At 28.6% G+C, this 12881-nt stretch overlaps 9 protein-coding genes across 9 annotated transcripts; 4 read left to right on the top strand and 5 right to left on the bottom strand. All coding sequences in view use genetic code 6, as the record gives it.

Annotated features, from left to right (window-relative positions):
- Positions 1 to 26: 26 nt before the first annotated feature.
- On the top strand, positions 27 to 1283 carry SS50377_21154 (Kinase, CMGC CDKL; the record flags this gene model as incomplete). The annotated part of the gene is made up of 1 exon (XM_067905091.1): positions 27 to 1283. One exon carries the CDS (start codon positions 27 to 29, stop codon positions 1281 to 1283), a length of 1257 nt encoding a protein of 418 aa, XP_067768573.1.
- A 17-nt stretch (positions 1284 to 1300) lies between these two features.
- On the bottom strand, positions 1301 to 2089 carry SS50377_21153 (uncharacterized protein; the record flags this gene model as incomplete). The annotated part of the gene is made up of 1 exon (XM_067905090.1): positions 1301 to 2089. The coding sequence occupies one exon, from the start codon at positions 2087 to 2089 to the stop codon at positions 1301 to 1303; it is 789 nt and encodes a 262-aa protein (XP_067768572.1).
- A 137-nt stretch (positions 2090 to 2226) lies between these two features.
- On the top strand, positions 2227 to 3459 carry SS50377_21152 (Aspartate aminotransferase; the record flags this gene model as incomplete). The annotated part of the gene is made up of 1 exon (XM_067905089.1): positions 2227 to 3459. One exon carries the CDS (start codon positions 2227 to 2229, stop codon positions 3457 to 3459), a length of 1233 nt encoding a protein of 410 aa, XP_067768571.1.
- A 12-nt stretch (positions 3460 to 3471) lies between these two features.
- On the bottom strand, positions 3472 to 3675 carry SS50377_21151 (uncharacterized protein; the record flags this gene model as incomplete). Its single annotated transcript, XM_067905088.1, has 1 exon — positions 3472 to 3675. One exon carries the CDS (start codon positions 3673 to 3675, stop codon positions 3472 to 3474), a length of 204 nt encoding a protein of 67 aa, XP_067768570.1.
- A 332-nt stretch (positions 3676 to 4007) lies between these two features.
- Positions 4008 to 4547, bottom strand: SS50377_21150 (uncharacterized protein; the record flags this gene model as incomplete). Its single annotated transcript, XM_067905087.1, has 1 exon — positions 4008 to 4547. The coding sequence occupies one exon, from the start codon at positions 4545 to 4547 to the stop codon at positions 4008 to 4010; it is 540 nt and encodes a 179-aa protein (XP_067768569.1).
- An 88-nt stretch (positions 4548 to 4635) lies between these two features.
- Positions 4636 to 6891, top strand: SS50377_21149 (uncharacterized protein; the record flags this gene model as incomplete). Its single annotated transcript, XM_067905086.1, has 1 exon — positions 4636 to 6891. One exon carries the CDS (start codon positions 4636 to 4638, stop codon positions 6889 to 6891), a length of 2256 nt encoding a protein of 751 aa, XP_067768568.1.
- A 2-nt stretch (positions 6892 to 6893) lies between these two features.
- On the bottom strand, positions 6894 to 7943 carry SS50377_21148 (uncharacterized protein; the record flags this gene model as incomplete). The annotated part of the gene is made up of 1 exon (XM_067905085.1): positions 6894 to 7943. The coding sequence occupies one exon, from the start codon at positions 7941 to 7943 to the stop codon at positions 6894 to 6896; it is 1050 nt and encodes a 349-aa protein (XP_067768567.1).
- A 59-nt stretch (positions 7944 to 8002) lies between these two features.
- SS50377_21147 (uncharacterized protein) lies at positions 8003 to 8392 on the top strand (the record flags this gene model as incomplete). Its single annotated transcript, XM_067905084.1, has 1 exon — positions 8003 to 8392. The coding sequence occupies one exon, from the start codon at positions 8003 to 8005 to the stop codon at positions 8390 to 8392; it is 390 nt and encodes a 129-aa protein (XP_067768566.1).
- Positions 8393 to 8403: 11 nt separating this feature from the next.
- Positions 8404 to 10515, bottom strand: SS50377_21146 (Beige/BEACH domain-containing protein; the record flags this gene model as incomplete). Its single annotated transcript, XM_067905083.1, has 1 exon — positions 8404 to 10515. The coding sequence occupies one exon, from the start codon at positions 10513 to 10515 to the stop codon at positions 8404 to 8406; it is 2112 nt and encodes a 703-aa protein (XP_067768565.1).
- Between the last annotated feature and the right edge of the window lie 2366 nt (positions 10516 to 12881).

Here is a 12881-nt window from a genome sequence, read left to right as displayed (position 1 = left end):
ATGTAATAATACGAGATTAGACCAAAATGCAGAAATATGATATTTTAGAATAGATTGGCGAGGGCACATATGGCATTGTTTTAAAGTGTCGAAATAAAGAGACTAATGAAATAGTGGCAATTAAAAGATTTAAAGAACCAGCAGATCCTAATGACCCAATTTATCTAAAAATAACAACCAGAGAGGTAAGAATGTTAAGATAGTCAAAGCATCCATTCGTAGTAAATATATTAGAGGCATTTAAACGAAAAACCAAGACATTCCTAATATTTGAATATTGTGAATCGACTGTATTGTAGCTTATCGAGGAAAGGCTTTTCGACAAAATTACAATAAAAATAGTTGCAAACCAGCTTCTTATTGCACTATAACATCTACATAAATTAAATATTATTCATAGAGATATAAAACCGGAAAATTTACTTTTGTAATTTAAATAGGGGAAAGAACTCGGAATTAAGGATCAAAATATTGTTCCAGTTTTAAAACTTTGCGATTTTGGATTTGCCAGATAGGCCACAGGTTAATAACTTACAGAATATGTTGCAACACGATGGTACCGGGCGCCTGAATTAATAATAGGGGATAATTACGATTTTTCTGTGGATATTTGGGCTTTTGGGCTAGTTTTGTATGAAATGGTTACTGGAGAACCATTGATTCCTGGAGATACTGATTTAGATATGATATATAGAATGTAGTAATTTATTGGGCCTATGTGTCCAAAGCATTAATAAATTATTTTTAAAACACCACGATTTTAGGGAATTAAATTGAGTAGTGTTTAATAGGATATTGTTACGTAACGACTAAGTGGTGAAGATCCTTAACTAATAGAATTAATCAAATCTTGTCTTTAAATGGACCCTAATAAGCGTATATAATTAGATGCTGCATTAGATTCATCTTATTTCGACGAAATTTAGGATTTAAATTAGATTATATAATTTCAATTATCAGGTATCATGAATTAATCACATGATTTTTCTGCTCCAGTTTTGCAAAAGGTTTAATAACCAATAAGAAGTAAAAGTTCATTTGTAGGGAAAGCATCTTCAACTTTAAATCTAGGTTCGGGGAGGGTTTCTTGTGTATAGAGGTAAGTTATACCGTTTTCAAAATAAAGTTCTGTATCACCTGGTTCGGATTACTATATAAACAAGCCTCCAAATAAGAATTCTTTACTTAAGACTACAAATAGATATGAAAATACTAAATAGGTTTAGAAAAGAGTTATGTAAACTTATGGAGGCTTGAACCTACCAGGAATAAGGCGCAAATGATATTATGATATAAAATTTCAGATAACATTTATCACTAAATTATCTAAATGGTACTATTTTGAACCATTAGTGACTATGTAATTATTTAGTTTGTATATTCCAGTTTTTCGAGTAAATAAAAATAAAATACCACTCGAGTAATCAACGAAATCCAAGCCTTATATTTAGCTCTTTTGTATTGAATCTCCAGTCACTTCTAATTTAATAATTTAATTTACTTAACAAGTAAATGTTTTGAAATCTAATTTTTTCTCAAAAATCTAGCCTATCTAAGTATTGTAAGAAGTATATAGTTTATAATTCTAATTTTCTAAGTTCATTTTATCCTTTCGTTTTCCTAGCATAAAATTGAAACTTTGCTACTCCTATTAAACTAAAATTGGCAGATCTAAATTTGAAGTTATTTAAACAATATTATTATCATATTATACAGTATACGGTTGTATTACTTCGATGGTAAACTATTTTTCATCTAAAATTTAATTACCTTAAATAAATTTAACGTCACAAACTATATGTTCACCACATTCAGCTAATAAAATCTTGAAGATTTACTTAGAATCTAACATAGTATTATATATAACTTAATTTTTTAATTTTACCTAAACTTAGCACGATATAGTAGCTTAGAACTAATGTTCTACTTTTAAAAATAATTGAATATTTTAATAAGCCTTAAACACGCTGTATACTTACGTAAACTCTTATGATACTTATTCAATTCCCCATTTGTCTGAAATAGATTTTGGATATGTATTAACAACTATTTTAGGTAACTAAGATATAAATATTTTTGTACTAGACATTTGTGATTTGATGATTAATTAGTATTATATAAATTTATTAATATTTATTATATAAAACATAATTATCATCTAAAATATAAATATTTAACTTATTGTTACGATAGAATAAAACTACCAGATTTACTCCACTTCTTTAAATGTCAGTGTTTGGCCATATTGAATAGACTAAGCCTGATCCCATTTTAAACCTTAATAAGCTTTTTGCTGAAGATCCTAATCCGAAAAAGGTATCTTTAGGTGTAGGTGCGTATAGAGATGAGTAAGGCAAGCCTTGGATCCTACCTTCTGTTAGAGCTGCTGAAGAAATCATTTCCAAGGACTTTAATAAATTTAATAAGGAATATCCTCCCCAGCCTGGTTTTGCGCCTTTCATTAAATCTGCTTAGGAGTTCCTTTTAGGCGATGATCATGTTGTTTTAAAAGAAAAAAGAGTGGCTACTTGCCAATCTATCTCTGGTTCAGGTTCCCTCCATGTAGGTTTTTGCTTCCTTAACAGGTTCTTTGGTAATTCTGATATTTATTTACCATCAGTTACCTGGCCTAATCATTACCCTATTTTTGAAAAAGCTTATAATTCTAAGTGTTACAAATAATATACTTATCTTTATAAGGATGGCACTTTAGCTATTGATTTTAACTCATTTTTATCTGAGATTAAAGCAGCCACTAATGGTTCGATTTTCTTGCTTCACGCATGTGCCCACAATCCTTCTGGTATTGATTTTACGAAAGAACAGTGGATTGCTACTTTAGAAGTATTCAAGCAGAAGAATCATATTGCATTCTTTGATGTGGCTTACTAAGGCTTTGCAACTGGGTCCTTTGAGGATGATGGTTACTCCATCAGACTTTTTGCAGCAGAGGGCGTCGAATGCTTAATTGCATAATCTTTTGCGAAGAACTTCGGTCTTTATGGTGAAAGAATAGGTGCTATTCATATAGTGCATAATGGTGATGATAAAGAATCTCTCGCTCTTCAGTCGAACTTAAGCCTTATTGTTCGTGAAACGTGGTCAGTGTCACCGATTCACGGTGCTTATATTGTATAAACTATTGGTCAATCCCCTGAACTTAAGAAATAATTCTTAATTGATGTCTAGACTATGGCGAATAGAATCAAAGATATGAGATCTAAATTGTACAATGCACTTATTAAAAACGGATGTCCGGGTAAATGGGATCATATTATGACCTGTATCGGTATGTTTACCTTTACTGGTCTTACTCCAGCTCAAGTTTAGTATATGAAGGAATAATTCTCCGTCTACTTGGTTGTGTCTGGTGGTAGAATGTCAATGTGTGGCTTAACTGATGCCAATGTAGTATATGTGGCTGATGCTATGAAAGCGGCTGTTGAAAATGCTAAGTGAAACATTTTTCATTCATTTTTTCGCCTACAATTAGAGTAACTCTATACTTGCTAATCTTTTCTATTCTTATACCGTTTTTCTATTTTGATCTTTTATTTATGCCTTCTTCACATAAATATTACGCTAAGTATCATATACAGATATAATTTGGTTTCTTCCTAGTTTTTTCTATGAAGCTAGTAATTGCTACTTTTGTTCAGAAAATTTAGAATCCATATCTTTAAATTACTATTGGCGTCTCTCTATTGTTCTGTCTATATAATTATGTAAATATACTTTTGAATCTAGTTACTTAAGTTTTATTTCACTACTATATTTCTAGTTTTATATAATATTTTAAGATTTAATATGTTGTTATACGGATTTTCTTATTTAAGAGATTGCCTAGTCATCTGAAAAACTGATATTTGTGTCTATGTAGCTGCAAGAAAAATGTTTTTGCATTAATCAAGTATACTGAGTAATAATATATTATTTAGTATTGGTTTTTTCCTTTATCAAAAATTAAGTATGAGTGATTATTTATTATATATAATATAATCATAAAATCATTTATGCTTGCCAGTATAATCGTCGAAAACATGTCCACCATGATAATATTTATCATATACAGGAGCTTTATCATCTACTTTAACGATAACATGTTATATTGATTTTACGCATTTTAATTCTTATTATCCACCAAGTTATTTAACAATATTGTCAACTTCCTTTCTATCATATTTCCTAGCATGTTTTGGCTCTGGAACTTTGAAGTGCTTAGTTTCATAAGTTTTATCTAAACGTTATAAGATGCTTCCTCTACGTGTGGCTGTGGCAAGATCAGGTTCAATAGGCTGTGTAGACGTGGATGTTGGTACATAACCGTTATATTGGCGAGAAATATCAGGCTAAATAGTATATGTATGTTGAGCAACAACTGGTGCTATTTACTCAGCCACAGTAGCATTAAAATAACGAGGTGCAGTTTCCAATAGTACCGATGAGTATGTCTTATCATGATGTGGTATTTAGTGGTTGAATTTAGTAGTATTTGAATATTCTTCTAACTGTAATGTACCAGTAGCGTTACGGAATGTTCCCTCCATCTTTGAAAAGGAAAAGTGCGCTTGTATGATAAATATATTAACATAAATATTATATAATATAAATATATAATTATTCTTTTTCACTTTAATGGACTAGTATTTTAAATCTAATGAATAACTAAGATAAATATTTATAACCAAATAACTATTGGAGGCAATTCCTCTTGATAGCAATAAACTAATCAAATAACTTGAAAAAATCGTTGATTCTCCTATCAGTATGTTCAATAAAATTCGTGAATAATTAACCTTTATTGCATATTATGGATAAAATAAATAATTATAGTAATCTGCAGCTAGAATAATGTAGAACTATCCGTAGCCTATACTTGTTAAACTGTATATATCTAATATTTTAAATATTATTCCTGAGTAACAAATTACTACCAATGTTAATTTAGTATTAATTAATCCAAAAACCCCAGTGAAGTATTTATCAGAACTACCAATTATTGAGACAAATGTGGCAGGTAAGTTTATTTCATTAGGATGGGAAATTGATGAAATTGTTATGTTTAATCATAATCATATTCCAAATTGGTAGTTTTGGAACATTTAATTATAAGGAAGTGGAAAATTAGGGTTCCCATGTTAATTTAATGGATTAGCATCGTATGATATTATTTAAAGTACCATATTAGATAAATATATTCCATATATGTGTTATTCAGGTGGATTTTTGAATTGTTAAATGGCATTATAATTTACTTTAGATGTTTTAGGTATGTAGAGTATAACGGATTTATATGAATGTTATATTGAATATTTTATCACTTCTAATCCTGTAGAAAATTATATACTAGGAGCTATGCATTGTTTAATTTAAATATCTGATAACAATTTTATAGATGAGTACTTAATTATCCTTACTTTATTAACAAAACGACTTAATATGGAGGCGATGGTTGGAATAGACAAAAGTTTTGAATTAAATATCATTTTCAGTTCCATACTTTAATTTGACCAAAATAAAATAAAATTTGACAAAAACTTGGTGTTTAAATTTTATAACATTGACGATACATTAAAATATTTAGCCAAAGATCTTTCTAATTAAAATTTCCCCAATTTTAATATAATAGCTAAAAATATATGCAGCGATGGAAGACTTTAAACTTTATATTAATTTTTTAATATAATAGTTAATAATTATTCAGGTAAAGATATTATTTATGATAATCTATAGTCAACCTTCGAAGATATTTAAAATCTATTTATAAAATCTAACTTTAAACTAATTTATACAACAATGATCTAACCTTTGATCTCACATGTTGATAAAATCATCGATGGAACTTAGTTTAAAGAAGTCAAAAAACTAAAACATTTCAAATAAAATTTAGACTTAGAACTTAATATTAAAACTAATCCTAATAACCTTATAACACTTTTCTCTATATTAACAATTGTTCTTTAATCTACGCATAACCGAACAAATGATATGATACAATGGTTTTAAGAGTATATATTACCAATAAAAATTGAATTGTGTACTTTTTTATCTAAAGTTTCACTTATAAGCAAAAAATTTAGATATTAAGTTGAGAAAAAACTTTAAAATCATGAGTTTTATTCACAAATTATTACACTAATTGAAAGCCTAGATTTATCTATAAATTCATTAATAACAACTATACTTGAAACAGAATTCTAATACTAAACAGACTATAAATATTAATATTACACGATATGTAATTTAAATGATAATCTTTTTGAAACATTTTTATTTTATTAGGAATAAATTAGTAATTAAAAAATTAATCCATCAAGTTGTGTTGAAATTGCAGCATGTTTTTGTTAACTGTATGATAACGATATCTTATTATAAAAGTTCCTTAATTGTAAAATTGATTAAAACAGCAGATTACATTAGGCAGCTATCCTACGAGTTTATAGATTTACACAAAATTAAGACGTGATAAATCTTTTCAAGGATACTTTTACAGATCCTTAGTTTTTACAATTCAAAGAATTTATGTTAAAAAAGTAAGATAGATAATGTATAGAAGAGTAGGTTGAAACCTTCTGCAGCAAGATACCTAAAAAAGAAGAAGATATCGTAAAACAAGTCATGAAGTTAGCATCATAGCTAAATTTTAACATAGATAGTCATTTGCTTAGTGGAGTTTTCCTAATAGAGTCACTAAATAATGTTTAAAACTACCTTAAATATCCATCGAGTTTTAACATCTTTAATAAAATACTTTAATCAAATATTTCGGAATTTCAACAAGGAATTATTGAATAAATATCCGATATTTTCGATGAAAATGAAAAAATTGCGTGTTTAAGTACAGTAAAATAAGAATATGTGAGCTAAATAAAAACAATCTTTAATGTGTGATTTCACTTGTTAAAATTAAAATTTAATTTATATATTTCCCAAGATATTTTATCCTGAGGCTTGGCTGCTGCTAGGGGGATATCAAAATCTATACTACCAATTTAAATGACTGATTTTATCAATTTATCTTAATATTGCTAAAAGTAAATTTCTTAGCACTTCCAACCTTCTGATTTGGTAAAATCAAAATCGTGAGCAAATTAATTCTTCATTGTACGAATTGCATGTTTATCCCTCTCAAATAGCTTTTATTTATCAGTTAAAGCAATACACTTGTTTTCCTAACAAAACTTTTTAACTGAATCTTTATTTTTAATAATTTGTTTGGCTAGTTAATCAAGAATAGGGGTGTTTTACTGTTTTATAAGTTAGTTTACCTGTGAAAATTAAATATAATTACCAATTTACTCAGAATTTGGCAGAAATTATGACTATATTATAAAATTCTAACTAGCAGACTCGGCCAGAACACGCCCTAAAGGCAAAATCTTTTTAGATTGTGAAACTATAAATGGAAGGTCTAATTCCATATTAGCAGAAAGTAATAAAGATGACACTCTATCATAATCCGTATCTGTTTCTTTTTTGTTAGTAGGTTTTATTTTTTATTTCAATTCATCAACATAGCATGAATGTCTCTCAATAGGAGGTATACGACCACCTGTCCCAAATTATGTTCCTAATACTCCACCTAAACCAGCTAAATTCGTAAAATGAGAAGGGAAAAATGCATTAACTGAATGAATTTAATCATCTTATGCTAGTTCATCAATTTATTAAACTTTTTAATGTTAAATTAAAGGGTTAATATATCTATCCGTGAAATAATTAATAGGGGGTTATTGATCATAAGAAATAGCTGTTGTAATATCAATTTTTGTAACACCTTATAAAGTACCTTGGTATGGTAGCGTTTGTAATTCCAACAACTAATGCTTCTTACGTTAAAGTCTAATAATCTCTGACAATATATTATGTTTTTCTCTAGTTATATCTTCTAACTACTTTTACGAATCGTGAAATAATTTAAAAGGATTAGAAAGATCCATCATTTTGAATTATTACAGTATAATTACTATATAGGATAAATTATATACATAAATTGATTGAAATGAGCAAGAACTGTTTCTGTAATTTGGTCCCAGATATTAGCGACCGTCTTCTTTTTTTAGAGGACAGAGATAAGTATTTTAAAATGAGAGAATAGAGGGTAGCTTAAGTCGACGACTAAATTTCATTTATATCATAAGATTTGATTTAAAAATCGTAGGAGGTCAAAGAATTGTCAAAAAATCTTCCATCCTCTCAAATTATTGAGCAGTAATAATAACTCATTGAATCACTAATTGAGGCTCAGTAATATACACAGAAGCTCTTCCAGTAAGTCTACAAAGTGGCAAAATCAATCATGCCACTGCCAGCTTTGGATACGGAGTAGGACCAGCACATGACGTACGGATTAGAGCTTTTAGGCTCTGCTCTGGTGGACTTATATCAGTGATATTATCGTTTTCAGTCGGCGATTATGCTAAAGTCAGATACCTCACATTTGACTAAAACACTGAACTTAAGGACCTCCACTCCTACGATCTGCTCATTAAACACGAACTCCTACTGGCACCCCACTTCCAGGCTTCCACACGATACTATCCTGTCTGCCAGTTCGCACCCGTTCAGCGCCTCGCAGTTCAGGGCCTCGTAGCCATTCGGAATGGCGAAATAGGGCCCCGGAGAAGGTTCGGATACCTCGAAATTATCCGCCGCTGCCGCACTCAAAACGACCATTTTGAGCCAATTACGCCCGTACACCACGAGGCGCATGCGCTCGAATGGCACGAAACGCTCATCCTCACCGATTGGAATGCTTCCCAGCCTCGCAAGTTCGGGACCGAAGACGTGCACGCATGCCAGCGCCCGTACGTACACGTTATCCCAGGCGTCGGTTTGGATTTGGAGGCCGCCTGCAAAGTCGCATTGCGCCAGAACGCAGTGGTTGAGAGCGTCGAAAGCGTAGATTTTGTACGCAGTTAGAACGAGCAAAATCTGCGATGGTGATAGGCAAATTGACGTCGTTGCGAGTGGGATTTCGTGACTGAAATGGATGCGGTTCGACTTGATTTGGTAAAGTTTCACGGTGCCCTCGAAACGCAGTCCCAGGAGCGCAGCGGTAGCGGTCTGCTGCAGGATGGGGATATCGAATATTTGCGTTTTAAACGGCACTAGGTCAAAGTTGCAAAATGTTAAAAAGTTGGTTGTGAATCGTGTGATGAAGTTTATATTCCGTTGGTAGCCAGCTGGTAAAAAAGTAGCTGGTTCAAATAGCTTCCTCGCTTCTGTGCCTTGCATAAGCTTTTACATGTGAGTTATTAAGTTAATTGTGAGAAATTAATCTTTAAGTACGAACTTATTAGATAATAGTAAATATTACTTCGTATCTGGCTGTTAGAATCTGCAATCAAATAGCTTGTTTGGAATTGCTCCAAAATACTTAGCTTGATCAAATTCCTAGCAAAGCTGTTGACTTTGGACTCTAAGTAAATACGTGGCGGGCGAATATTAGGTAAAATTTTATCTAGAAAACTAATTCGGGCCAAAATATAGGGATAACCAGCGAAATAAGTTTGCCTTTTACACTATTTCTAAATTCTCATATAACTCAAAAATACACTAAAGGGCATTTATCGGATTCTCAACTTGCTGCTCCCGATTACTGATCAGGTCTAAATGCTATTCAGCATTTAATACTGGGATTAGTTGAACAAGGGAATTATCTTAAACAGTTTAACTAATACTTTCCACAATTTAATCTTATTCATCATCGATTAAAAATGATTATAAAACTTGAGTGTCCTAAATTTCACCTATATCTTGTTATTAAATTTGTAAGATTGACTCTATATTATTAAAAACTACATGGTTTAGTTTCTATTTATCTGACCGAATACCCAAATCAAAATGATGCAAATTGTAATAAAGTTCAATATTTGTATATAATTAAGGTATGTGTTCTTTAAAATTTGTCCAAAAAATAACTTTATATAGTGCTTCATAATCATAAAACATTCTATCTGGAGCATCAAATTAACCATTTTATAAATCAATCAATGCAGAAGCATATGGTTACATTCGGTATAAATAATATAAACTTGATGCTGGATTTGACGAAAATGTCCCATGTAAGGATACTTACATATTAAAGAATTTAATTGTTTTTATAATCGAAAGCGGATTAATTTATTCTATTTATAACTATTTTTATAAAATTTAGTTATATTTTTCAGCAAGCTAGCATTAAACTGGTAAATCCAATACTCTATTCTTAATTATTGGATAAATAATGTTACTACTCAAGTTATCACTATTACGCCCAGCAAGACGATTTACTAGATATATAAAAGAAAAATTGTCAATTAAATTTTAAGATGATAATCTAATCAATATAGCAAATATTGATAAATTAATTTAGTCAGAGCGTAAGCTGTCTGCAACCTTTTCTCCAAATCTAGATATATCATCAAAAGATATTGAATTAAATAGTGAGTAATAATGATCTAAGTGTCTAAATGGCTCATATAATGGTATTCTATTAAGTTCTTATATTTAAAGGTGTTCAATATTAGTCATAATTATTTTTTACTACAAATTTGTATACGAATAAGGGGAATGATTAAGAACTTTTGACAACTTATTTCTAAAATCATTATCTTAAATACAATTAGGATGTAATAAAACTCTTTGATTTAATCCTAATATATAATTTTATGGAATTCGCTTTTTATAAATTTCTTAGATTATCTTTGGATTTGCCATAAATTTTCCTTAATTACCATTAAATAATAGTTTATAATAGTAGTAAAAAATACCTAATTATATTTCTGCAGTAATCTAACACTCAGATATATCAGTTGGCCCTTGTGATAAAGCATCTGTAAATATAAATGAATAGTTGTATCCAATACTTAAAACAATATTTATTTAGATATTTCTATGGCAATACATTTCTTGTAATATATTTTAAATATTTAGAGGAGGTATGTATAACGTTTAATTAAAACTGTTTTCAAAATTTTCACAATTAATATTGCAATTTTTAGCAAATATCATATATCTAGATTAATACTCAGGTACATCTTCAATATTTATATACTGCATGATTATCTCTTAATTTATCTTTAGTTTTATAAACTAAGTAAAATCATAATTCACGTAAAAATCTTATGCTATCCCACTAACACCAACATTGGGTATAAACACATACATTTCTTAACAAATAACTAAAACTCCTTCTTGGTTTTTAAATAATGATTTGACTAATCTTTATACGTTAAATGCTACTAAAATATGAAAATTTGGAGGTATGAAATGTTATAAAGATAATTATTATTTTTATATAAAACCAAAATCCTCTGATGAAAATCTTGTAGGTAGAACAAATAATTATTAATGATAGACGTGTCTTTAATAAGTTAATTATCTTAATTGTAGTCTTCCATTAATGCTTGATGAAAATTCATTTTCATTTAAAGAAATTGAAGCTTAAATTTAATATTAATGTCTTTTTATCCAAAAGTTTATAAGTTCTTACTATTATTTAAAATAATTTATACAAGTTTAATGTTATTGCTAAATAAATTATTAGTTTTATGGAACAAATTGTTTTAGCTAACGATAGTTTAATTTATAAAACTCTTACCCCTCAAAATTATCGATAAATATAGTCAAAATGTCCTTCATACTTGTATTTAAAATAAATCTATACAATGTAATTACAACAAATTGACTTCTAGAAATTTCAGAGTTAGCCTCTTTATACTTCATAAAAATAAAATGAATAAGTTCTTTATAATAATATTATAAGAAAAACATGCGTATATTCATATGCAATATTGTGTCTTAGTGATATTTTCTGACTATCTATACAAAATACTTTAAATTGTCAAAATAAGGTAATTTGATACTATAATTCAAATCTATAGATCTCTCATACTAGTCCACATAATCCTATATAACTTATTCACTTAATTGTGTTTTGCTTAACTCATTAAATAAATGTATTTTGTTGTCTTAATTAATCATCATTTTCATAAAAGTTACTAAAAAAAGTTACTAATATTTTTCAAATTTTTTTAAGCAAATAAATTTTATAAAATAAGTTGATGGTAGTTTTTCTAATTATAAAGCATAATTGAAAAATAAAACCACCCTACCAATATTAATATTTAAAAATAGTAATACATTTTCTTCAATACTTTATAATATATCTAATTATAATGAACTATTATCTAAAAATTCCAGGCAGTTTAAACGGTAAAGATAAATAAATGCAATGTGATCATATAAATTAGCAAAATCAAAACAACATAAATATAACTCAAATTTTTTATCATCTAAAAATTATTCCAAATATACCAAAAATGAAACCAACCATATATATGAGTTAGCATTAGATTCATGCTATCGTGCGTTATTATAAAAAATAGATAATAAATTAATTTCTAAATCTTATTGTGTTTTATCTTATTTTTTAATAAATTAATCAATTAACGTGAATATGCCTACATATTATGCAAAAAACTATTCTATATTTAAAACTGATTAAAGCGACTATATTAAATACGTATATACAACTGTAAATTTACTACCATATGTCTATACTATATCAAAGACTTCATCAAATTTATTAGCAGATAGCAATTTTGATAAATTTAAAATAAAAGAATTACCAAAAGCTTCGTTTATAAACTTATCTATTACTTCAGGAAAATATTTCATTGAAAAATCGTAAATAGTATCTAAAATGATGAAGAATATATCATCTGTGATCTCAGATAAATATTTAATAATTAAATTCACAACTTGTTGCGTATTTTCCTAGTTATAAGCTTCAGATTTAAACTTGACAGCCATATATTATACATCTAATAAATCAAAAGTTCCCTTGAATATGTGATGTGTTTACTTATTGATATATCGAAATATAACCACTTATA

The sequence above is a fragment of the Spironucleus salmonicida genome, chromosome 1 (genome assembly GCF_000497125.1).
Source record: "Spironucleus salmonicida strain ATCC 50377 chromosome 1, whole genome shotgun sequence".
NCBI classification, from domain to species: Eukaryota; Fornicata; order Diplomonadida; family Hexamitidae; genus Spironucleus; species Spironucleus salmonicida.
Note: the sequence above shows the minus strand (reverse complement) of the source record. Positions and strands in the feature narration are given on the sequence as shown.